Source organism: Lycorma delicatula, chromosome 11 (assembly GCF_047948215.1).
Source record: "Lycorma delicatula isolate Av1 chromosome 11, ASM4794821v1, whole genome shotgun sequence".
In the NCBI taxonomy this organism is placed as follows: Eukaryota; Metazoa; Arthropoda; class Insecta; order Hemiptera; family Fulgoridae; genus Lycorma; species Lycorma delicatula.
Genome location: NC_134465.1, coordinates 45,149,935 through 45,177,300, shown reverse-complemented (window position 1 = coordinate 45,177,300; position 27,366 = coordinate 45,149,935). Strand labels below are relative to the sequence as shown.

At 32.1% G+C, this 27,366-nt stretch overlaps 1 protein-coding gene across 2 annotated transcripts in view; it reads left to right on the top strand.

The window, feature by feature from the left end:
- Positions 1 to 27,366, top strand: part of LOC142332043 (transient-receptor-potential-like protein) — a 190,276-nt gene that overhangs the window by 97,044 nt on the left and 65,866 nt on the right. For both annotated transcript variants that reach the window (XM_075378148.1, XM_075378147.1), the window contains exons 11-13: positions 12,661 to 12,794; positions 23,736 to 23,859; positions 26,419 to 26,614. In XM_075378148.1, the coding sequence (XP_075234263.1) occupies positions 12,661 to 12,794; positions 23,736 to 23,859; positions 26,419 to 26,614 (454 nt within the window). The remainder of the gene's footprint in view (positions 1 to 12,660; positions 12,795 to 23,735; positions 23,860 to 26,418; positions 26,615 to 27,366) is intronic.

Here is a 27,366-nt window from a genome sequence, read left to right as displayed (position 1 = left end):
TTTAGAACTAGCGGTAAGTAAATAAAACATTATAGAATGTAATTTTATATGTTAAACATATTATAGACAGAGAAATATTGTATGCCCTTACACTTTAGAAACAAAACACGGCGTTAAGAGATAAAAGTAAGAAAAATAGTAAGAAATAAATAGAATAAATGATTATAGTAAAGAGAGAGACAGAGTATAGAAAATGGAGAGAAAAAGGAAAAGAAAATGTAAAAGAAAAAAAATGATTGTGTGTTGGTGGGAAAGGGAGAGTTACATGGGGGGGGGGGAAGGGAGTTTAAAGCTGTGAGTAAAATAATAACAGTTGTTTATCTAGGTAGAATAAAGAAAAAGCGACTTATTCTAGTCCACTAGCATTATTATCGTTTAGGGGCTTATTAAGTCCGCAGTTAGAACTTACTGAATGGGCTACTGTGCTTAATATAAAGAGAAAAGTTTTCAGGTTTTTTTTTTTTTTTTTTGTTTGTATTATGTCATTTGTTTCACTGTATTTTATAACACGATATAAAAAAAAAAAAAATAAGAAATTATACTCTTGGTCAATATTAATGACGTTAACATTAAGACTTGCATAGAATCAAAATGCTATGTAACTTTACCGGATTTAATTACTGTTTAATACTGTAAAAACAGTTGACAAGTACGTACACAGTTTAAAAATCGATTTACATCTGAATAACGTAGTAACATCTAATTATATTAATATAATTTTTATCTCTAAAAACAATAATTTTATTCTTTATATATAATACAGTTTTCATACTTATCAGTATAATCTGGTTTCTGCCCTTAGGTAGGTTCCTTGCACTATATTCTTCATTGTCTTTTCCAACGTAATATTTGAATTGTTAGCGATTACTTCCTTTAACTCCGTCTATATATTTTTATTTTTCTCCCTTCCGTCTTCTTTGTATTCTTATTCTGATTCTACTAATAACTTTCGAATTATTTTTTTTTGTCTTCAGTCATTTGACTGGTTTGATGCAGTTCTCCAAGATTCACTGTCTAGTGCTAGTCGTTTCATTTCGGTATACCCCCTACATCCTACATCCCTAACAATTTGTTTCACATACAATAAACGTTGGCTGCCTGCACAATTTTTTGCTTTCTACCTGTCCCACCAATATTAAAGCGACTACTCCAGGATGTCTTAATATGTGGCCTATAAATGTCCCTTTTCCAAATGCTTCTTTCGTCGTCTAACAATTTCTGACGATGCACAATACCCTAGGGTAGATAATTCACGCCAAATCTTGGAGAACTTGCAGATCAATTATATGTAGTTGCTTTAGGTGCTTAACGTCCTCATCGTTATGTTTGATCAGTCTCGTTTTGTATCGTGTACGTAATCAGCACATCTCCTCTCGAACAGTTGGCAATCCCAGATAATTCTGAATTTCAGTGTTTTTCGTACACCATGGCGTTTCTATTATATTTTTGAATAATTTGTTATTCTCTCACTTATCATGCCCCAAAGTTGGATTCCGTAGGTGCAAAAACGTAATTAAGTGTGTGTGTGTGTGTGTGTGTGTGTGTGTGTGTGTGTGTGTGTGTCCCGCGATGCTTCCTTGTTCAATGGAATCAAAAATCGGTCCTAATGTAGGATAACGTAAAATTAAAATAATATCTCACAAATTTTTATTTTCACCGTAAAAAAAATAAAATATTTTAGATATAAAATCAATACCACTTACTTTTATTTATTAATCTTAAAATATTTATTAAAAAAAATATATTCTATTGTTTTTTTATATAAGTAAAAAGAAGTTTAAAAAGAATATAATACTGGCTGACTGAAATAAATAACGGGAAATTACTTCTCACATCTCAATCTCCCTAATAAGCTCCTGGTATATTACACTTGTTATTCTTGGAAATGTTGTCTCATTTTCATGAATAAAATTATAGTTGATAAATAGTTAGTGAAAATAATTACTATTTGACGATTACGAGATTTGTTTTAAAATGAATCGATTTGGCTTGCTATCGACGAATGCATCTTGTCGGGAAGAGTGGCCCCGTGTATGCTGATGGAAAGACAACAGCTGTTTTATCACATATATTCCACAATTGATTCATTGTATCTATGATTAACATAGATTGAGAATCAAATGAGGCGATTGTGCTACCGTATAATAGAATCAACTTCGTTATCTTTCGATAAACGTTAAAGATCAGAAAATTCTCTGATTATACAGAGAGCGGCAGAAATAACTCCCGAATTTGCCACCGTCGTAGCTCAGCGCTAGTGGTATTAGGCGGGTCCGGACTGGTTCGATAGTGCAGGTCTGGTTTTGCAATTTTCAGTCGCTAACATGGCGTGGATCGGTGAACATCGTGCGTTCGTCATCGAAACTTATTTTAAAAATGGTGATTCCGTAATCTGTACGCAGCGATTATTTCGTACACACTTCGGGATAAGTCGACACGGTGTAATCCCTGACAGGAAAACCATTCTAACACGGGTTAGAAATTTTACAGTTACGAGCTCGGCTATGAAAAAATCACCGCCAGAAGACCTCGCAGCGTTCGAACTCCACAGAACGTTCAACTAATCCAGCAAGCAGTTACACGATCTCCAAGGCGTCCAGCCCGTAGGCACGCTGCCAGCTTGGGAATATCTGATCGAACAGTGAGAAGAATTTTACACCAAGACCTGCACTTCCACCCGTATAAAATAATGGTTGTGCAGGAACTTAGTGAACGTGACCGGGTCAGTCGTACTGAATCTTGTCACGCTATCCTTGAAAATGTTCCAAACAATGCAATTGTACTCTCATCTGACGAAGCGCATTTTCATTTATCAGGTTATGTCAAAAAACAAAATTTTCGTTATCGGGCAGAAAATAATCCTAGACAACTGCATGAGCGACCTCTCCATAGCCAACATGTTACAGTTTGGTGTGCTGTAGCAGACTTTGGAATCATAGGACCGTATTTTTTTGAGGAGGAAGGGCGAACAGTTACAGTTACGTCTCAACGTTATGTACACATGATAAACAACTTCTTGAAGCCGAAACTGAATGAAATTGGAAATCGTGTTGTATGGTATCAACAGGACGGTGCAACCGCTCACACAGCAAGACAATCTATGGAAGTCCTAAGACAAATGTTTCCAGGGCGTTTAATCACACTGCGAGGTAACATGCCGTGGCCAGCTCGTTCACCCGATCTTGCTGCTTCTTTCTTGTGACTTCTTTCTATGGGGCTACTTAAAGAGTAAAGTCTACAAAAACAAATCAAGGACAACCGACGAACTCAAACCTGCTATCCGACACGAAATCGCGGAAATTCCACAAGAGATGACGACGAGAGTAATGCACAATTTCCGAGTGAGGCTTCAGTCGTGTATAGACAATGACGGTCACCATTTAAATGATATTATTTTTAAGTAACTGAAACTTTAATCATTTCGATATACAATAAATGGCAATGATAATTCTTATTATGGTATAATAAAAGTTTGACTAAAATCTATTACGTATTTTTTTATTAGCCCTTCAAACTGGGGAGTTATTTCTGCCGCTCCCACTAATGTCATCTCGGCTTCGCTTACAGCTGTTATGACAACAGATATATAAAAACAGATAAAATACTGAACGTCATAATAGTTATATATTATTCAACTATTTACTGGTCGGTTAGGAAAAATAAATCTTCAGCTCTATACAAATACTAGAACATTTCAGCAATAACATTGCCAGCTTTAAACATAATTATTTTCTTTTCTTCGTTATACATTTAGAATGAATTTTTTTATACATTTATAAATACCTACTTTTTAAAATGACAGAATAGATTACCGAAAATATTAAAAAAGAACAAATCTTGGACATCAAGAACGTTCTAGAAATTACACAAAAGATCAGTTAACTGAGAGACCAACACGGTCACTATACCACCCCAACACTATTATTATACCACCCTAACTTGCGACCACTCGTCCACCCAAACCGATTATGTTTATCTCCTGTTATGAATTCCAGTTCTTTTCAATTTTTTCCTAAAATAAACATTTATAAAAACGGGGTACGGTTTTTATTTTATCGTTATACAGACAGGACGAATCCCCATTAATATTTGAGTAACTCCAACATTATTTAGGCTAAACTCTAATACAGAAAAAACTAAAGAAATGAATTTTTGTTCAAACAGATTTTTAATTTAACATACATTTTACCATAAGTATACAAACGGCATACTTTTTTACGCCTGGTACATATTGAAAAATATTCCATTAATTTTTCATAAATAAAAATAAAAACTACTGAATTATTTCGATCGGTAACGACTGAATTAACTACCAATTTATATTATAAATAGCGGTATTTTGTTTTACAATATAGTTTTATAATTGTGACCTCTTTGTTTAATTATATTATATATCTACAGATTTTTTCTTTTTTGAGTAAATAAAACATTCTATCATTTCTATGCGTTTACGTTCAATGTTCGAAAATTGTAATTAATTTTTAAACTTAACAATACAAGTACTTTCTCATTAAATAACGATTAAGTAATTTTTCTGCATACTCATTTAATGCAGAATTTTAACAAAAATTATTGAAAAGTAACCAATTATGGTATTAAAAGCTTTTGTTAATTTATTTACTATATTCATATAGCTGCACATTATAATTTCATATAGTTATTATTTTTATATAATCATATGGACAATTATAATAATTTTTATTTTTTATTCGTTAATTTAATATACTAGTTTTTTCACAATTTTCCTTAATCGTTTTCAGTCAACCACAAGAGCAAATCCTTTTCTACGAAATGGCATACACATTTACCATTTCTATTACATTTATATATTATATAAATACAGTGTTACTTAAATAATCCCTTTCAGAAAGCCAGAAGGCGGAGGTAGATTTCACCGGTGTAAGTAGAAGATAAAAAAGATTTCCACCTTAAAGTTAAGAAAAACTTCAAATTTACTCAATACGACAATAGTTGCATGTGAAAAAAAGTTTCACATGTTTAGCATACGACAAGCCCCATCTTCTTACAATTCCAGCAACATTTTGGTCATCCCTTGCCGTAAGAGTTAGTCATATCAAAAATTGTTGCAGACAAAGGTTTTAGGTAATGTTTAGAGGATTAACGAGCACTTTCAACCGATTCGATAATGTGCTTATTAAAGGAGATATGATGTTTTTTGTCTTCCAAACCCCATTTTTTCCACCCCCAGGATCAATGGTTGGTGACATCGACAAATTTTAATTAAATAAATTTTAGATACTTATTCAAAGAATAGTTTTTTTTCTGTCTTCAGTCATTTGACTGGTTTGATGCAGCTCTCCAAGATTCCCTATCTAGTGCTAGTCGTTTCATTTCAGTATACCCTCTACATCCTACATCCCTAACAATTTGTTTTACATATTCCAAACGTGGCCTGCCTACACAATTTTTTCCTTCTACCTGTCCTTCCAATATTAAAGCGACTATTCTAGGATGCCTTAGTATGTGGCCTATAAGTCTGTCTCTTCTTTTAACTATATTTTTCCAAATGCTTCTTTCTTCATCTATTTGCCGCAATACCTCTTCATTTGTCACTTTATCCACCCGTCTGATTTTTAACATTCTCCTATAGCACCACATTTCAAAAGCTTCTAATCTTTTCTTCTCAGATACTCCGATTGTCCTAGTTTCACTTCCATATAGAGCGACACTCCAAACATACACTTTCAAAAATCTTTTCCTGACATTTAAATTAATTTTTGATGTAAACAAATTATATTTCTTACTGAAGGCACGTTTAGCTTGTGCTATTCGGCATTTTATATCGCTCTGCTTCGTCCATCTTTAGTAATTCTACTTCCCAAATAACAAAATTCTTCTACCTCCATAATCTTTTCTCCTCCTATTTTCACATTCAGTGGTCCATCTTTGTTATTTTTACTACATTTCATTACTTTTGTTTTGTTCTTGTTTATTTTCATGCGATAGTTCTTGCGTATGACTTCATCTATGCCGTTCATTGTTTCTTCTAAATCCTTTTTACTTTCGGCTAGAATTACTACATCATCAGCAAATCGTAGCATCTTTATCTTTTCACCTTGTACTGTTACTCCGAATCTAAATTGTTATTTAACATCATTAACTGCTAGTTCCATGTAAAGATTAAAAAGTAACAGAGACAGGGAACATCCTTGTCGGACTCCCTTTCTTATTACGGCTTCTATCTTATGTTCTTCAATTGTTACTGTTGCTGTTTGGTTCCTGTACATGTTAGCAATTGTTCTTCTATCTCTGTATTTGAACGCTAATTTTTTTTAAATGCTGAACATTTTATTCCGGTCTACGTTATCGAATGCCTTTTCTAGGTCTATAAACGTCAAGTATGTTGGTTTGTTTTTCTTTAATCTTCCTTCTACTATTAATCTGAAGCCTAAAATTGGTTCCCTTGTCCCTATACTTTTCCTGAAACCAAATCGGTCTTATCCTAACACTTCTTCCACTCTCCTCTCAATTCTTCTATATAGAATTCTAGTTAAGATTTTTGATGCAAGACTAGTTAAACTAATTATTCTGTATTCTTCACATTTATCTGCCCCTGCTTTCTTTGGTATCATGACTATAAAACGTTTTTTGAAGTCTGATGGAAATTCTCCTTTTTCATAAATATTACACACCAGTTTGTATAATCTATCAATCGCTTCCTACTAAAGAATTATAAAGTTCCTACTAAAGAATAGTAGGAACTTTAAACGAATTTCATATTTTACTTAATATGAAAGTTATAGCGGTATTTTTTTTCGAAAAACTCCCCCCATTTCCACCCCCACGATCCGATTTTTCCCATTAACGAACTCGACCGAGATTTTGGATCGTTATATTTTATGTATCAATTTGAAAGGTATTGGCGCAAAATTACGGCAGTTATCGTGTCCACAGTATCTTGTATATATATATATATAAGATTTTGAACTGACAGTGGTTTTCGGGTCCGAAGGATGTGAAACGCGAAGATATGTGGAAATTTTCCGAAAGACGAATCATGGTACCCATTACAATAGGTAGCTTTCCTATGAAATCTACCTAAAAGACGTAGATTTAAAAAAAATGTGAATTTTCATCTCCTCCCAATTATGTCTAATCGTTAAAAGGATAACTTGAAACCGGCAGTATTATCAACTATAATTATGCTTAAATTAAATTAAAAATAAATTTTTAATTTTGGTTTATAATAATTATAAAGAAGGATCAACCCTGCCGTCGTATTTTTAAAATTTTACATAAAGACCAAATGAAATCACGCGATGAGTTTCATTAAAAAATAATAACCTGTTCAGGATCTACAGATAAACAAAACTTATGTTTATATAAGTCTAAAAATGATTATTATTATTTTATAACCTTTAGATTATCGGACGAATAACAGAAGTGTTTAATATTTGAAATATACGACTTCAATAGAGATATATTAAAATGTTATATTTTAAACTTGGCCGATCCTTTAAAGCGGTTTACATTCATTACTTAGGGTAATAATTAATCAAAGGCTACACTTTAGAATTTACTAAATGTAATTAAGTCGTGACGTCTTTAATTTAATACCATTTACATTTCCTTTATATAAGTTTGCTACATAATTATATATACAGTAATAATGGCAGGGGCTGTGTTGGTAGAGTCATTGTCGCACTTCTTAAAAAATTAAAACCCAGTAAAACCCGAACATGGTTTTTTAGATATTTTGTCGCAGACGTTCATCACGCTGTTCTCGAGATTCTTGTCTACGAATTTCTGCTGTTCTGATTCGTTGAGCTTATTCCACGTATATGAAGTGGAATAAGCTCATGGTATATGGTATATGGCGTATTCCACGTCATAAACAAATATGAAACAAATCGAAACAACGCCATCTATCGGATGTCTACGCAACCTAGATGTCAAACGATGTTAGAGAGTTGTATCGATGAATTAACTTACACCGCCATCTAATAGGAATTCATAGAACTAACCAATAAATACACACTATTGTCGTATAGTAAACATTTAATTTGCAATGACATATACTGAGGTCAATAATTGAGATAAAAACTGTCCTATCTTTTAAGTTGGACCAATTACAGATAGTTACGAAATTTGATCAAAATCGGTTCAGTAGTTTTGGAGTTTATTCCCAACATACATCGTGACACGAAACTTGTATATATATATATATATATATATATTAATGTTTTATTTTATAATTCACAGAAACATAATATTACTATACAAAAATAATATTATAATAAGTAATAATAACGACGTTTCGCTACAAATTCGAAGCTTTCTCAAGTAAAACTGAAAAACTGAAAACATAACCTATTTCATCATACGTTAAACAATATTGGATTGATCTTATTATTCAGCCAAACTGGATTTTTCTTTTTGTTTGACCTCCGAGATCACCGTTACGTATTAGTTCAGAAGATGAGATGAATGATTTGTAGGGTGTATGAAAATGCCATGCCTGACCGGGATTCGAACCCGGGACCTCCAGATGAAAGGCCGAGACGCTACCACTTGCGCCACGGAAACCGGCGTGGCGCAAATAGCAATTCTTTTACGCAATAAAATTTAATCTATATATTAATCTATATTTTATCATTCCATTTAAATCAAATAAAATACATTAAATTATACTAGTATATATACCATATTATGCTAGTATACTTTAATTTTTTGAGTTTATTTTTTTATGATATTGCAAAATGGTTGTGTTACCTAAAAATAATAAAATAAAATATTTGTTGCCTATACACAAACCGAGAAGTTTCTTTTATGATTTTACACACAAACACACACACACACACACACGCGCGCGCGCGCGCGCGCGCGCACACATAAGCTGAATTAATTATTCCCAAAGAGAAAGATTTAAATTATTTATATATACATACAGTATATAAAAAGAAATTTAAAAAAATATTGAGCTCTAAAAAAAGAGTTGATTAGGCTTTTACACTTAAAAAGATGGGAGAGTTACCTAAAAAAATCTATAGATATCTTTCTAATTGAAAATAATTGGTTTCGAGAATTAGGAAAATATGTAAATAAAGTACATAATAAAGAAAAATTAATTATACAGAAATATTTTCAGAAATAAAATTAAAAAATGTTAAGAATTTTCTGAAAAAAATCAAGAGAAAAAAACTGATGTGGACTTCCTTGTATGCCTATTAAATTACAAATAAACATTTTTTTACTTTCTTGTAGGAAGTAAGAAAGGAAGTATTGTTATTGGGAAAAATTTCGGTTTTCAGATTTCCACGGAAATATCCATTTTGTCCATTCCTGAATCTATTTTGACAAGTTTCAGCGTGACGTCTGACGTATGTGCGTATGTGTATGTTTTTTTTTTGTCTTCAGTCATTTGACTGGTTTGATGCAGCTCTCCAAGATTCCCTATCTAGTGCTAGTCGTTTCATTTCAGAATACCTTCTAAATCCTACATCCCTAACAATTTGTTTTACATATTCCAAACGTAGCCTTCCTACTCAATTTTTTCCTTCTACCTGTCCTTCCAATATTAAAGCGACTATTCCAGGATGCCTTAGTATGTGGCCTATAAGTCTGTCTCTTCTTTTAACTATATTTTTCCAGATGCTTCTTTCTTCATCTATTTGCCGGAATACCTCTTCATTTGTCACTTTATCCACCCATCTGATTTTTAACATTCTCCTATAGCACCGCATTTCAAAAGTTTCTAATCTTTTCTTCTCAGATACTCCGATCGTCCAAATTTCACTTCCATATAAAGCGACACTCCAAAAATATACTTTCAAAAATCTTTTCCTGACATTTAAATTAATTTTTGATGTAAACAAATTATATGTCTTACTGAAGGCTCGTTTCGCTTGTGCTATTCGGCATTTTATATCGCTCCTGCTTCGTCCATCTTTAGTAATTCTACTTCCCAAATACTACATTTACTTATTTTTCTACTACATTTCAATACTTTTGTTTTGTGCTTGTTTATTTTCATGCGATAGTTCTTGCGTAGGACTTCATCTATGCCGTTAATTGTTTCTTCTAAATCCTTTTTACTCTCGGCTAGAATTACTATATCATCAGCAAATCGTAGCATTTTTATCTTTTCATCTTGTACTGTTACTCCGAATCTAAATTGTTCTCTAACATCATTAACTGCTAGTTCCATGTAAAGATTAAAAAGTAACGGAGATAGGGAACATCCTTGTCGGACTCCCTTTCTTATTACGGCTTCTTTCTGATGTTCTTCAATTATTACTGTTGCTGTTTGGTTCCTGTACATGTTAGCAATTGTTCTTCTATCTCTATATTTGAACCCTAATTTTTTAAAATGCTGAACATTTTATTCCAGTCTACGTTATCGAATGCCTTTTCTAGGTCTACAAACGCCAAATATGTTGGTTTGTTTTTCTTTAATCTTCCTTCTACTATTAATCTGAGGCCTAAAATTGTTTCCCTTGTCCCTATACTTTTCCTGAAACCAAATTGGTCTTCTCCTAACACTTCTTCTACTCTCCTCTCAATTCTTCTGTATAGAATTCTAGTTAAGATTTTGATGCATGACTAGTTTTATGTAGTAGTAGTAATTTTTCTGTAGTTGTTTTATGTAGTAATTGTTCTGTATTCTTCACATTTATCTGCCCCTGCTTTATTTGGTATCATTACTATAACACTTTTTTTGAAGTCTGACGGAAATTCCCCTTTTTCATAAATATTACACACCAGTTTGTATAATCTATCAATCGCTTCCTCACCTGCACTGCGCAGTAATTCTACAGGTATTCCGTCTATTCCAGGAGCCTTTCTGCCGTTTAAATCTTTTAATGCTCTCTTAAATTCAGATTTCAGTATTGTTTCTCATATTTTATCCTCCTCAACTGCCTCTTCTTCCTCTATAACACCATTTTGTAATTAATTTCCTCCGTATAACTCTTCAATATATTCCACCCATCTATCGACTTTACCTTTCGTATTATATATTGGTGTACCATGTTTGTTTAACACATTATTAGATTGTGTATGTACGTATGTATATCTCATAACTGAAAAAGGATTAGCCGTAGGATGTTGAAATTTTGGGTTTAGCACTGTTGTAATATTTAGTTGTCCACCTACCTGAACTAAAAGTCAGTATCGACTGGACCAAAAGTGTCCAAAAAAATAAAAAAAAATAGGATTTTGGATTTTTTCTTAACTACAGTAATAAGCAATGAGAGCTTTTTATTGATATATCATAAGTGGTACTAATTTTCATTCATTTCAGAGCTATACCCAAATAGAATTTTAATTAATAAAATATTTGGATCTTACAAGGGGAAGGCACATTAGTTAAAATCCGACTTCATCTCCTTTTCTTTTTAACTTCATTTTTTACCAAAAACAATACAAATATATATATATATATATATATAATTTAATTGGTGTACAAGGTAGTCATGTGATGTCCACATCAGATTTTGTTTAAAATGAAAAGTACATAAAATTTTATTTCACTAACTTCTGATTTTTTTCATTTTTTTTATTGTTATTCAATTATTATTTTTGTTAAAAATCGTTTTACAATCAGAGGTTAATAATTATTAATAAATCGATATATTTAAATATATATATATATATATATATATATATATATAAGTGATGTTGGAATCGAACCGATGTGCCTTCCCCCCTTGCAAGATCCAAATATTTCATTAATTCAAATTTTATTTGGCTATAACTCTGGAACCAATGAAAATAACTACCACTTTGATATATCGTTGAAAAAGCCTTCAATGAGGGCTGATTACTGCAGTTAAGAGAAATTCCTAAATCCAGTTTTTCTTATGGATTTTGTTTTTTTTTGGTCAAGTCGATTGCAATCAAAAGAGAAAGTGCACAACTAGACATTACAACAGTCCTAAATCCAATTTTTCTTATGGATTTTGGTTTTTTTTGGTCAAGTCGATTGCAATCAAAAGAGAAAGTGCACAACTAGACATTACAACAGTCCTAAATCCAATTTTTCTTATGGATTTTGGTTTTTTTTGGTCAAGTCGATTGCAATCAAAAGAGAAAGTGCACAACTAGACATTACAACAATCCTAAATCCAAAATTTCAACATTCTACGGCTAATTGTTTTTGAGTTATGTGAGAAACACACGTACGTAAAGACTTCACGGCGAGAATAGTCAAAATGGATATTTCCGTTGAAATCTGAAAACCGAAATTTTTCGCGATTACAATACTTCCTTTACTTCGTACAAGGAAGTAAAAAGGAGGAAACTCTTTTAAAAGGAAAGAGACGAATTAAATAAAAAAAAAATGAATGGGTAATTTGTAGAATAAGAAAAAAATTGAAGTTTATTAATGCGATTCAACATGGGCAGAGAATTGAGTTCAGGCCAGAGCTATCATCACCGGGGAACGATTTAAATTAGTCGTTCGGACTGGGGGTAAACGCCTTCAATCAAATTCAAAAATCATATTTCTCTAGGACAAATGCCTCCACGTCAGTGGTTAACTGGATAGAATTAAAAAAAATGTAGTTATATTTTTTTAAATACTTAATTTTAATATCAATTAATGTTAATATTGGCGCTCTTGTTCGGTATTACAAGTTATTCATAGAATTAAGCGATATTTGTCATGTTATAATTAATTAAGTTTAATTTTATTTTCAGTGCATTGAAGTTGGTACATTTATTTTCAATAAATCCACATCTTGGTCCGCTTCAAATATCTCTTGGCCGTATGGTAATCGATATTGTTAAATTTTTCTTCATATATTCACTCGTACTATTCGCTTTTGCATGCGGTAAGTATCTCAATATTTTAATCCAAATGCGCGCACGCGCTACACACACACACACACACATATATATATATATATATATATATATATATATATATATATATATAAAACAAAATTGTTATATATATATAAAACAATTAAGCAAAATATTCCATTCCTAAAAAATAAGATTTTAGTATTTGTACTAATGTCTCCCAAAGAAACAAAAAGAATTAAAAGAGATGTATTAAGAGAATTATTGAAAATGAAGAAAACTGTTCATAAAAACATACGTCCGGAAATCGGAGGTATACATTTCGCCTAGATTCCTTCACTGGAATGAAACTGAAGCTAAACTTACGTTTGACAATGAATCTATTAATAAATCTCTAGAAAAAAAATAAAAGTTTCCAAGAAGATTGGATTTACATAAAATTTAATTCAGAGGGGGCGTCGCTAGCGCCCCCTCTGGCAAGTATGACAACTTGACAGAGAGGCGGTGACGCTACCTCTATAATTTTTAATATAGGATTTTTCGACACCTTCCATATCTTTAAATTCATTTTATTAAATAAATAAGAACGGTTTTGAGTATATGAATTACGTTTAAACTTATGGGCAAAACAGTTTTTCGATTATCATTCTTGTTTTTTTTTTTTTTTTTTTTTTCTTATTGAAGCACATTAAGTCCCAACAGTAACTACTCCAAAAATATTCAGACTTCAGGAGTGGTCCGACAGAGATCAGCTGATACTGAACGATCAAGAACGACTCGGGAACGATTCAACCAATTTAAATCAAATTTTAATATTCCTATCTACATTTCAATGAAACTGATGAAACAGCAGCGAAGTTAGACTCGACCGTTAGATTAGTACACACACGCGCACGCACATACACAAACACATTAATTTTACATGAAACTGTTTGGACAATTCCACCTTCAACCCTGCAAAAAATGAAATCAAAACACATCCCGCCAAGTATTTTTCATGATTTATTTGATATTTATATTGTACACTGTTCACGCTTTTTCAAAACAGAAATTTGTCTCCGAATGTATTTTCAAAATTAGTGATCATTCTTTTTTTTTACAAACAAAAAAAGATTATTTAGGACAATATGACATTGAACTGTATGGATAATTCCATCTTCAACTCTACCCAAAAAATTAAATCGATACACATTCTGTCAAGCTTAAACTTTCATTCGATCATTTTCCTATTCCATGAAGTTTTTTTATATTTCAACTAGCAGACCCGGTAATGCTTCGCTATTGCTAGATTTGAGTATATATATATATATATATATATATATATATATATATATTTATTTATTTAGATATATTGATTTATTAATAATTATTAATCTCTGATTGTAAAACGATTTTTAACAGTAAATAAATAATAATTAATAACAATAAAAAAAATATGAATAAAAATCAGAAGTTATTAGTGAAATAAAATTTTTTGTACTTTTCATTTTAAACAAAATCTGATGTGGACATCAGATTTTGATATATATATATATTAAATGAATACAATTGAAAGTTTGGTAAAACATTAAAAATATTAACATTACGGAACTTCATAAAATTTAACCTTTCACTTTTTCCCTATTTCCCTTCTTCCCTTTCAACTTTTTCTCTTTTTACCTTTTCCCTTCTTCTCTTTTCCCCTATTTCCCTGTTCTTTTTTCTTTTCAGCATTTCCCCTCTTTCCTTTCAAATCGGACCAGTAGCGTAAATCGGTCTAGTAGTTTTTTAGTCTATAGTGGACACACATACGAACACTGCCTTTTATATCTATAGAAGAAGAAAGTCTGTATATTTCTTTCTTTGTTTCGTAAATATCTCGACACCGGCGCCACCTAGCGGGTATAGTTTTTGCAAAAATTTCACTTTTCGCATAACTAATATGTATTCTGAATATGAAACAGATCGGTCCGTAAATACAATTTTTACAAATATCTCAACTCCAGCGCCACCTAGCGGGTCCATTTTTTGTAAAAATATTTATTTTCGCGTAACTAATATATATTCTAAATATGACCCAAATCCGACCATAAATGCATTTTTCTCCAGCGCCATCTAGCGGGTCCATTTTTTGCAGAGGTATTTCTTTCCATGTAACACATATTCTGAATATGAGCCAAATCGGACCATAAATACAATTTTTCAAAATATCTCGACCACAGCGCCACCTAGCGGGTCCAAATTAATTCAGAAACCTTTGCAGGCACGCGCACAACAACTTACCAAAGTTTCATCGCAATCGGATTAACGGTTTAGGAAGGCATGAGAGATATACAGACAGACAAACATTCATTTTTATTTATATATATATATATATATATATAGATATAATACATTTTTTCTAGATACAACTACGCCTAAACATATTTATGTTGTGCTAACGTTTTTTTTGCAAATAATTTTGTATACTACACCTCAAAAAAAGAGAATCGATAAAAAAAAAAACATATCACAACTTATTTTTAAATAGTGCTCGCGGACCTTAATGAATTCATACTATAGAATTCGATGCCGGATATAAACAATATTTCGCGTATAAAAATGGGATCTCTGTAAAAAAAAAACACATGGAATTGACCAAATAAACCACATCGTTACTCGATTTATTGTCAACTGAAAACAGACGAACCTTTGACCGTACTTGAGCGTTCAACCGAAGAAATTTCAGAGTAATTTACATTCTTATTTCAAAATAATCGGGCTGTTCGGACGCGTAAAATTTTTTTATTATAGTATGTCTTTAAAACCCACCTGGTTGGTCTAGTGGTGAACGCGTCTTCCCCAAATCAGCTGATTTAGAAGTCGAAAGTTCCAGCGTTCAAGTCCTGGTAAAGACATACGGATTTGAATACTAGATCGTAGATACCGGTGTTCTTTGGTGGTTGGATTTCAAATATCCACACATCTCAGAAATGGTCGAACTGAGACTGTAGAAGACAATACTTCTTTTACACTCATATATATCATCCTCATTCATCCTCTGAAGTAATACCTGAACGGTAATTCCCGGTGGCTAAAAAGGAAAAAGAAAAAAAAGAAAGTATGTCTTTAAAATTCTTGTGTGTATTTTATATTTTTTCTTAATTAACGTTAAATTAATTAATATTTTCAAGACTATTTCTAAATAATATACTTGCATTTCTTAATATTCTAACATAGCATAAAGAAAATTAAATAATATTATAAACTGTTGTTTTGTTTTTTATTTTTAATAATTGATTTTGTTTTTGGATATTTTTCAATATTGAAATGACACTTTTTTGGTTTAAAATTATAAACAATATTTTTCTGTCACGTTTCTAGCTGTTTTGTTTTTAATAAAACTGAACTTTCTTAAACTTTTCTTCATTTTCCGTAATGAAAATGAAGAAAAGTTTAAAGAAATTTTTACATAGATTTTCTCAACATTAAATTCTCTACAAAGTTTTTCTATTAACAAACGAATAATTTATTATAGGTTTTATAGCACAATTTGTTGTGTTTTAAAATAATTTTCTCAATAACAACTTCGTTCTATGTCTTATCAATTTTTCAATATAAAAACCATATTGAAATAGAAATCAGGCAAAACTTTACGCAAGATATAATTCGAAAAACAATCGTTTTAGGACTAACATTTATATGAACTCTTTATTACTTTAATTCGTCGAATGTCCTGAAATTCTTTCGGTTTCATCGTAAAATATTGTATGTAAACGGTAAATCGTAAGTTGATTGCAAAGGAAAATAAAATCAGGTTTAACAGTTTCGTTTCTTTCGTTTGACATTCTTTTATCGTAACTTTTCTAGTTAGTACGTCACAAAAAAAAGGTCAAATAATCAAATGATCTAAAATATATGTAAAAATTAAAAATTCTAAATTTATTTACGTCATTACAAATTTGACTGATTTAAAAAAAATTAAAAATACAAAAAAGGAAATATAGTGGGTGAATACGGGCTGGGCAAAATCAACTCGTTGACTGCAAAACTTACCCCGGAGCAGACATTGATAGCGACCATAATTTGGTGATAATGAAATGTAGATTGGGGTTTAAAAACCTGAAGAAAAGGTGTCAGATGAATCGGTGGAATTTAGAGAAGCTTGAGGAAGAGGAGGTAAAGAAGATTTTTGAGAAGGACATCGCAAGAGGTCTGAGTAAAAAAGTTAAGGTAGAAAATGTAGAAGAAGAATGGGAGAATGTTAAAAAGGAAATTCTTAAATCAGCAGAAGCAAACTTAGGCGGAATAAAGAGAACTGGTAGAAAACCTTGGGTTTCAGACGATATATTGCAGCTGAGGGATGAACGTGGAAAATATAAGAATGCTAGTGATGAAGAAAGTAAAAGGAACTATCGGCAATTAAGAAATGCTATAAACAGGAAGTGCAAACTAGCGAAAGAAGAGTGAATTAAAGAAAAGTGTTCAGAAGTGGAAAGAGAAATGAACATTGGTAAAATAGACGGAGCATACAGGAAAGTTAAGGAAAATTTTGGGATGCATAAATTAAAATCTAATAATGTGTTAAACAAAGATGGTACACCAATATATAATACGAAAGGTAAAGTCGATAGATGGGTGGAATATATTGAAGAGTTATACGGAGCAAATGAATTAGAAAATGGTGTTATAGAGGAAGAAGAGGAAGTTGAGGAGGATGAAATGAGAGAAACAATACTGAGATCTGAATTTAAGAGAGCATTAAAAGATTTAAATGGCAGAAAGGCTCCTGGAATAGACGGAATACCTGTAGAATTACTGCGCAGTGCAGGTGAGGAAGCGATTGATAGATTATACAAACTGGTGTGTAATACTTATGAAAAAGGGGAATTTCCGTCAGACTTCAAAAAAAGTATTATAGTAATGATACCAAAGAAAGCAGGGGCAGATAAATGTGAAGAATACAGAACAATTAGTTTAACTAGTCATGCATCAAAAATCTTAACTAGAATTCTATACAGAAGAATTGAGAGGAGAGAGGAAGGAGTGTTAGGAGAAGACCGATTTGGTTTCAGGAAAAGTATAAGGACAACGGAAGCAATTTTAGGCCTCAGATTAATAGTAGAAGGAAGATTAAAGAAAAACAAACCAACATACTTGGCGTTTATAGACCTAGAAAAGGCATTCGATAACGTAGACTGGAATAAAATGTTCAGCATTTTAAAAAAATTAGGGTTCAAATACAGAGATAGAAGAACAATTGCTAACATGTACAGGAACCAAACAGCAACAGTAACAATTGAAGAACATAAGAAAGAAGCCGTAATAAGAAAGGGAGTCCAACAAGGATGTTCCCTGTCTCCGTTACTTTTTAATCTTTACATGGAACTATCAGTTAATGATGTTAAATAACAATTTAGATTCGGAGTAACAGTACAAGGTGAAAAGATAAAGATGCTACGAGTTGCTGATGATGTAGTAATTCTAGCCGAGAGTAAAAAGGATTTAGAAGAAACAATGAACGGCATACATGAAGTCCTACGCAAGAACTATCGCATGAAAATAAACAAGAACAAAACAAAAGTAATGAAATGTAGTAGAAATAACAAAGATGGACCACTCAATGTGAAAATAGGAGGAGAAAAGTTTATGGAGGTAGAAGAATTTTGTTATTTGGGAAGTAGAATTACTAAAGATGGACGAAGCAGGAGCGATATAAAATGCCGAATAGCACAAGCGAAACGAGCCTTCAGTAAGAAATATAATTTGTTTACATCAAAAATTAATTTAAATGTCAGGAAAAGATTTTTGAAAGTATATGTTTGGAGTGTCGCTTTATATGGAAGTGAAACTTGGACGATCGGAGTATCTGAGAAGAAAAGATTAGAAGCTTTTGAAATGCGGTGCTATAGAAGAATGTTAAAAATCAGATGGGTGGATAAAGTGACAAATGAAGAGGTATTGCGGCAAATAGATGAAGAAAGAAGCATTTGGAAAAATATAGTTAAAAGAAGAGACAGACTTATAGGCCACATACTAAGGCATCCTGGAATAGTAGTTTTAATATTGGAAGGACAGGTAGAAGGAAAAAATTGTGTAGGAAAACGTTTGGAATATGTAAAACAAATTGTTAGGGTTGTAGGATGTAGGGGGTATATCGAAATGAAACGACTAGCACTAGATAGGGAATCTTGGAGAGCTGCATCAAATCAGTCAAATGACTGAAGACAAAGAAAAAAAATAATAAATTTTTAATATTTTATTTTAAAATACTATATGTTCTTTAAGATCGTTTATGTTGACAATCTAAGATTTTATTTTACGAGAAATATCATTGTTAAAATATTGTCGCGTGTTTCGCGGCTCGATCAGAATACTGAGAATTTGACAAATTATTAGAATGTTTATATAATTGCATTAAAACGTTATTGGTTTAAAATGTTCATAATTACAATCAGATAAATTAATAATAACAATAATGATATTAATAGTAAGAAGTGACAATTATTAAATAAATAATGATCACAAATATTAATATATTAATTACAACCACAATAATTGTTAGGATAATAGTAGTAAACGATATTAATATTACATGTCAATAACAACAAATCAAACATAAAAATACTAAGTACATGCATAATACGTAATTAAAACAGTAAGTATGACATAAAACCAGAACGTAATCAACAAAGAAAATATTACACATCAAATAGTGATGTCATTAGTAAATAATAAATATAGATGACATACAAGATAGAGTTCAAAATAAATAATCGTTGGGAATTTATTCCAGATATACAAATAGAAACTATACCCGTTAATAAAAAAAACCGCTAGTCTTAACCCTTTTTAACCACTAGTGTTGTATTAACAAACAATCGTATAGTCTTAACTTTTAAATACATTTGCTATCTACTCTAACAGTTTATGAATGAACTCTATTGCATTATTTCTTTCACTTATACACTTATAGTTTTACTGTAACTCAACGATAATATTTCTTGGTTACTGGAATTACTCGTGGCGTCATCTTACTCGTACCGAACTGGATTCAAGACTTTCCTAGCTGGACTGACGTCTCGCAGACTCACACCTATGACTTTCCTCGCCGGACTGGTTTGCAGAACTCCGCCGAACCCACACAACTCGCAGCCTCTCCTCGCAGAACTGCCTTTGCAGGACTAACATCGTAACATTTCGCAGACTGTGGTTCTAATAGAACTTCTTTTTAGTTGGTCTTACTGGGCTATTTATACTGTTAGCTTCTTTACCTGTCGGACCGGACCCAAGTCAAAGCGTGAGAACAGTTGACCGAGGCTTTAGTTCCCATTAATTCCAAATCTGGTCACAATAAACACCTGTTTATTGTGTGTTAGCAGGCAATCTAACAAAAGACGATTGTAAAACAGACCTATTCTTTAGAAAAAGGGTTCTTCTTTTTGTCCCTTTCTGGATTCCTTCAATTATTACATTTTCTATTACTTTCATAATAATTGGTAAGAATCCGTTACTCAGGCCCGCTATACTGGACTTATTACAATATATACAAAAACCATTTACGTAATGTAAGTATTTCGACATAATCTACTCTATTTATATCCATAAAATAAAATATTATTATATCTTTTGGAATATGATTTGAAAACGTTTTTTAATTAGTATTAATGAATAATTAATTTTCTGGAAACCAGTTTCGAACTTTATTAGAAACGATTTTTTTATTTTTTATTATAATGACAGAGCGGACTTCACAATCTGTTCATAGAACAATAAGTAAGTAAGATGTATTTGGATCAATTTTGAGTTGTTACAAACCCAGCAGCTTGTGACTTAATAATGGAATAGATTAGCACTCCGTACGACCAGACCATAGTCACCTAATTGAAGCGATAAGGGAAACCAATAATATTGTTCCTCAGCAATCTTAAAAATCACTGATCGTATTATCTAACAAATTGACCGCCAAACTAATTCGGGTGCCGATCGAAACGATTTTTATACCGTAGGCTGACCAGAGAAATTTCCTGCCGAACGGTTCGCAACATAAGGTTATAATACAAAAGGCTATTACTTATGTACCAGGGTATTTTGAGCATTCTCCGCAGCATTTTTGTTTGGAACCGTTCAAATATGTCAATAATGGAGTTGCACGCTGTACCCCACAATTCAATCCCGTAAGTCCAAACAGACTTCAAAACGGATTTGTAAATCAATAATTAATTTACTTTTGCTGAAAGCCGAGATTTATGTCCTACCAGCCAGTTTAAACTTGAGATCCGGCTGTTTCCGCTTAGAAGTGATATGATTCGCCGAAGTAAGTCGTCGATCCAGATGAAAACCAAAATATTTACAGTCTTGATATCTCGGAATCGGAACATTGAAGATAGAAACAGGAGAACAATGTTCCTGTACGAAGAGTGAAAGTGACGTACTTTGATTTTGTTTCGTTTATTTTTATTTTCCAATATGTAAGCTACGATTTGAGGAGAGTGATATAATCTCGAATAAAACGATACGCAGTAGTCGGATTTTCATGGACAGCAAGAACTACAGTATCGTCAGCAAACGTTGCAACTGTAATATCTGCCGTAATTGGCAAGTCAGCCGTAAACAGAACATATAAGATGGGTTCTAGAAGGCTTTCTTGAGGTACCACTGATTGCATAAGGAACAAATCCGGCAAAACCTCTCCATGTTTAACTTTAAAGCACCTATATTCTAGATAAGATTTTAGTACCACGTAGAAAACACCCGGTAAAACCTTTTTTATTTTATAGAGCAACCCCTCATGCCAAACCTTGTCAAAAGCCTAACTGACACCGAGGAAACCCCCTGAACAATACTGTTTCTCGTCTACAGCATGATTTATAACGTTTACAATCGAAACGAAATTTAAAAAAAACATTTTTCTTTATAAACAAGATTAAGTAGTTGGAAAACTTACTTTTTCGACACAAAAATTTAATTCTTAAATATAATTATAGATCAACATTAAACAAGTCTTTTAAATCTATTAAAAATAACTTCATGAAAGTTTTCTATGACAACACCATTAAATTATCCCCTCCCTTAAATGTTGTTGATGGAAGGAGATATCTATTTGATTAATTGTTGGTAATAATATTAAGTGGGAAGGGGAAATTTAAGGTTCATATTATCTCTATCTTTCTTGAGATAAATTTTTATCCGAGCGATTCAAAAAGTACTTTCCAACTTTGAAAGCATATAAAAATTTATTGAGATAACTTATAGATTCGGTTGAGGACTCATTTCATAGGAAAACAAACGTTTTTGACTTACGTAGTCCTTTAGTACCGAAATTGGCCATCAGCTCTGTCACCAGTGTTGTTAAAAATGAATACCATTACTGGTTCGCTGGGTATTTTGGTTTCACGATTTGCAGTCAGTAACTGCAATTCAAAGTAATTTTTTTTATAAATAGTACAGTAGGGAGCTTCATAGAAGGCGTACAATCTACTGTTTGCATCAAACCTTCGTCGAGACAGATTGTACTGTTAAACATACAAAATTACCAGGACGCTTACACCTCGCTGAAGCTGCTGTGAACCAACTGAAAGAAAACTAAGTCTGAAGAAATCAACTTGATGTGCATCACGTGAGACTGGTATTCCACAAACGACTGATTGGTGCGCATTACGTAAACGATTGCACTTGAAGCCATACAAATTAATCGTGGTTTAACACATAACAAATGACGACAAAGTGTCGGCCGCAGTTTTGGGTGGAAATGATGGTGCAATCCCAAACGATCAATTTTTAGACGATGTAATTTTTAATTATGAGTCAACATTTCACATCAACGGCAAGGTGAACACACAGCTGCCGAATATAGATTAGCGAATATCTTTGTGAACGTTTGCAGCACATTCGTGATAGCTATAATAAGGTCAATGTTTTTTGGGTTCTGAGTAAAGACTGTTCGGCCCGTTCCTCAGTTAGACGACGACGACCAAGGAGAATGACATTACTATCAGCAAGACTGGGCACTACTTAACTACCGCCAACAAGTCCAACCTTTTCTTGATACTCGATTCCCAGGTCAGTGGATCGGTCGTGAAGATCCAGTTGCATGGCCACTTCGCTCCCCAGATCTTTTCTTGTAAGGTTACATTAAAGAATGTGCATATATACCAACTTTGCCTGCTGGTCTTCTTAAGCTAAGGCTTCAAATTAACGCCGCAGCTGCAGAGGAAACGCCCGACATGCTGGCAACAGTGTGGAATTAAGTCGACTTTAGGTGGAATGTATGTTGCATTACATCAGCAATGGAAACTATACCGGACCAAAGTGAATGCTGGGTAAAAACTTGATTTGTTTTTTTATGAAATGACACCTTAACCGAATCTGTAAGTTTTCAAAACACATTTTTATACGCTTTTAAACTCGTAAAATCTTTTTTGAATCAGCCGGTATAAAAGACGTGTATTATTAAGTTGTGATGGGCAATCTGAGTAGTAAGTTTCATGATTTATATATTTTTAAGCTAACTGTAAGCTTTCCACTGGGATTGCCAAAAACGATAACAATAATTTTTTTTATAAAGTATAATTTTGGTCTTCAACCGAAGATTTAAAAAAGATTTAAAAAATCTTCATTTATTCAATAAATTCTCTCAAAAATACTCGTTTTATGTGTTTCATAAAAACTGTTCGTTTTTTAAGACTATTCCACCGTGTTTACCGATGAAATTTACTAATAATCGAAGTGTAGTAGACACGTTTACATTTTAAGTAACATCTTTTTTAAACAATTTTTTGTTCTGAAATATTTTTCCAATTTTATACAATCAGCAAATACAAAAAATTAATAAATAAGATACACAACATCACAAACTAAACTCATCAACGAATACAAAAAATATAAATTTTCACCTACACATTTTTACTCACGGTAGATTGTTTGTAAAATAATTTTCTTTCTTTTCTGCGTTTTCTTAAAGAAAAATTAATATCCAATAATTAAATTGTATTTTTACATGTGTTTAACAGGTCTGAACCAGCTATTATGGTATTTTGCCGAATTAGAAAGACAAAAATGTTACTGTTTACCGGGTGGTTTACCAGATTGGGAAAATAAAGCCGATTCTTGTATGAAATGGCGTAGTTTTGGAAAGTAAGTATGTCCATATTTTTATATATAATACAATAATAAATAATTAAACTTAATAATATATTAAAAAAAGAGAATTTAGAGAGTATTTTTGTTTTTTGTGGATGAACCACAAAAACAATACAGCCATTACCGCTTGTTAATCTACTACTGATTGCGATTAAAAAAAATTAAACGTTTAAATTTCCAGTTTAATAAAGATATTAAAATAACGATATGTATATTTTTACAATATATGCAAAAACCTCAGAATTCGTTAAGATTTCTCCTATACTAAATAAATAATACTTTTGATTATAAAATAATGGATGGTATGATCTCTAGTATAATAGATTTTAATAATTTAGAAAATTTGAATTTTATTGAAAAAAATACAAAAAAAAACTAAAAAAAATTACAAAAATATATTTGATGACATATAAAAAATAATTTTTTTAAAGAAACTTTTATTTAACTTATATTAATATTAACATTAATAAAAAAAAGGAAACAAATTAGAAAAACCTTCTAAAAAGTAAAAAATAAGAATTAAATCAAATTGAGAATTTTAAACAACAAAATATAATTTAATAACAAATATAAAAATGCTCTGAAAAGGAAAAAATAAATTATATAAATATCTAATATTTATTGAATTTTAAAATTAAAATTAATAAAAATATTTTTTCTATTGTTTTTATAACAATGTTTTCGAATAAATATTTATAAATATTTGCTGTATTTTAAAAAATACATAAATTTTTAAAAATACATATTTTCGGTACCCTCCTCTATGAATCATGAGACCTTGCCGTTGGTGAGGGGGCTTGAATGCTCCGGGATACAGAGTAGCTGGACCGAAGGTGCAACCATATCGGAGAGGTATCTGTTGAGGAGAGCCAGACTAAGTAATGATTCCTGAAAGAGAGCAGCAGTTCTTTCAGTAGTTGTTAGGGGCGTGAGTCACAATGACTTAAACGGCCATATCAACATCACTCAGTCCTCTGAGTACTGCGCAGCTGAAAGCAATGGAGAACTACAGCTGTTTTTTTCCAAGAAAATGTGGCTCTCTGCATTTTCACATAACAATAATGGAGGCGCCTTCCTTGGTAAAATATTCCGCAGGTAAAATAGTCCCCCGTTCGGATCTCCGGGTGGGGACTACTAAGGAAGGGGTCACCAGAAAAGTAAAAAATAACATTTTACGAGTCGGAGCGTGGAATGTTAGAAGCTTAAAAAAGGTTGGTAGGGTAGAAAATTTAAAAAGGGAAATGGATAGGGTAAAGGTGGATATAGTAGGAATTAGTGAGGTTCGGTGGGAAGATGAAGGCGACTTTTGGTCAGGTAATTTTAGAGTAATTAACTCAGCGTCAAATAATGGGCAGACAGGAGTAGGTTTCGTGATGAACAAGAAGATAGGGAGGAGAGTGGAGTATTTCAAGACGCATAGCGATAGAATCATTGTAATAAGGATAAAATCAAAACCTAAACCGACAACGATTGTTATTCTCTATATGCCTACAAGCGCCCATGATGATGATGAGGTAGAGTGTGTATACGAAGAGATTGATGAAGCAATTAAACACGTGAAAGGAGATGAAAATTTAATAATAGTTGGAGATTGGAATGCAAGCATTGGAAAAGGCAAGGAAGGAAATATAGTGGGTGAATACGGGCTGAATGAAAGAGGGGACCGTCTTATAGAGTTTTGCACGAAGTATAATTTAGTAATTGCCAACACCCAATTTAAAAATCATAATAGAAGAATATACACTTGGAAAAAGCCAGGCGATACTGCAAGGTATCAGATAGATTATATCATGGTTAAGCAAAGATTTAGAAATCAACTCGTTGACTGCAAAACTTACCCTGGAGCAGACATTGATAGCGACCATAATTTGGTGATAATGAAATGTAGATTGGGGGTTTAAATACCTGAAGAAAAGGTGTCAGATGAATGGGTGGAATTTAGAGAAGCTTGAGGAAGAGGAGGTAAAGAAGATTTTTCTGAAATGAATACTGAAATGAAACGACTAGCACTAGATAGGGAATCTTGGACAGCTGCATCAAACCAGTCAAATGACTGAAGACAAAAAAAAAAAAATGTTCGGTATACCCCTATATCCTACATCCCTAACAATTTGTTTTACATATTCCAAACGTGGCCTGCCTACACAATTTTTTCCTTCTACCTGTCCTTCCAATATTAAAGCGACTATTCCAGGATGCCTTAATATGTGGCCTATAAGTCTGTCTCTTCGTTTAGCTATATTTTCCCAAATGCTTCTTTCTTCATCTATTTGCTGCAACACCTCTTCATTTGTCACTTTATCCACCCATCTGATTTTTAACATTCTCCTATGGCATCACATTTGAAAAGCTTCCAAAAAAGCTAAGTTATATTATCATCCTTAACTCTGACTGAATTAAAATTTTAGCACTGTAAACAACTGTTATACTTAATAAGTATAACATAATTTCAAGTTCCCATGACTTCCCTCAAAAATGAGAAGTTTTAAAGAAGTGTGTTATGATTAAGTTAAAATATTATTTACTACATAAAATAATTTTTTTTTTTTTCAGTTTATTCGAATCAACACAATCACTTTTTTGGGCCAGTTTTGGTATGGTCGGTATAGATACATTTGAATTGACCGGTATTAAAACGTACACAAGATTTTGGGGATTACTTATGTTTGGTTCATACTCGGTAATCAATGTAATCGTATTGCTGAACCTTCTCATTGCCATGATGTCGAACTCATACGCCATGATTGAAGTAAGTGCAGTTTACAACTAAATTAAAATTATATATATATATATATATGTGTGTGTGTGTGTGTGTGTGTGTGTGTGTGTGTGTGTGTGTAAAACTCCACCTCTTACTATCCTTTTTGTAAATACGATTCATGTAAAGCATCTGATATACAAATTGCTTTCATCCGTGTTGTTACTTTCTCTGATAGTAGTGATATCTATTATACAACCGATCCGTGTGGTGGAACAGATTGTAGGTCTCATTTATAAGACGAATACCATCTGTTACTTGAAACCGGATTTACCTTAACTATTTGTAATATTACATTTGGCTTGGAAAAGAAGGATAAAAAACTATTTTTCCTAGTAAGCCTGGCACGAGATGCTTGTTATTTTTAAGATTGATTTTGTTTTTTGTCGAGTCTTCTACAGTCACTACGATTACGGTGTCTAAATGTTTAAACGTAAAATATAGAACAAATTTTTGCAATAAATTTGTTTGACTTTTTGATTATGCCAAAGTATTTATTGTGAAATAAAAAAAAAACAGAATAAAATTCACGCGATTTCCTATAGAAACATTCTCTCTAATTACCGCTCTAATTACCGCTAATGGTATTTAAAAATCATCGTAAACTTTTAATAACATTTTGAATATTTTAAAGTGTAAAAAAAATTCCTTACCACATTTATTAAATTAAAAGAGAAAAAATATGTTATAATATTCTGTGAAAACGATTTTTCTATTTTCTCAGTATTTACGTAAAATAAATA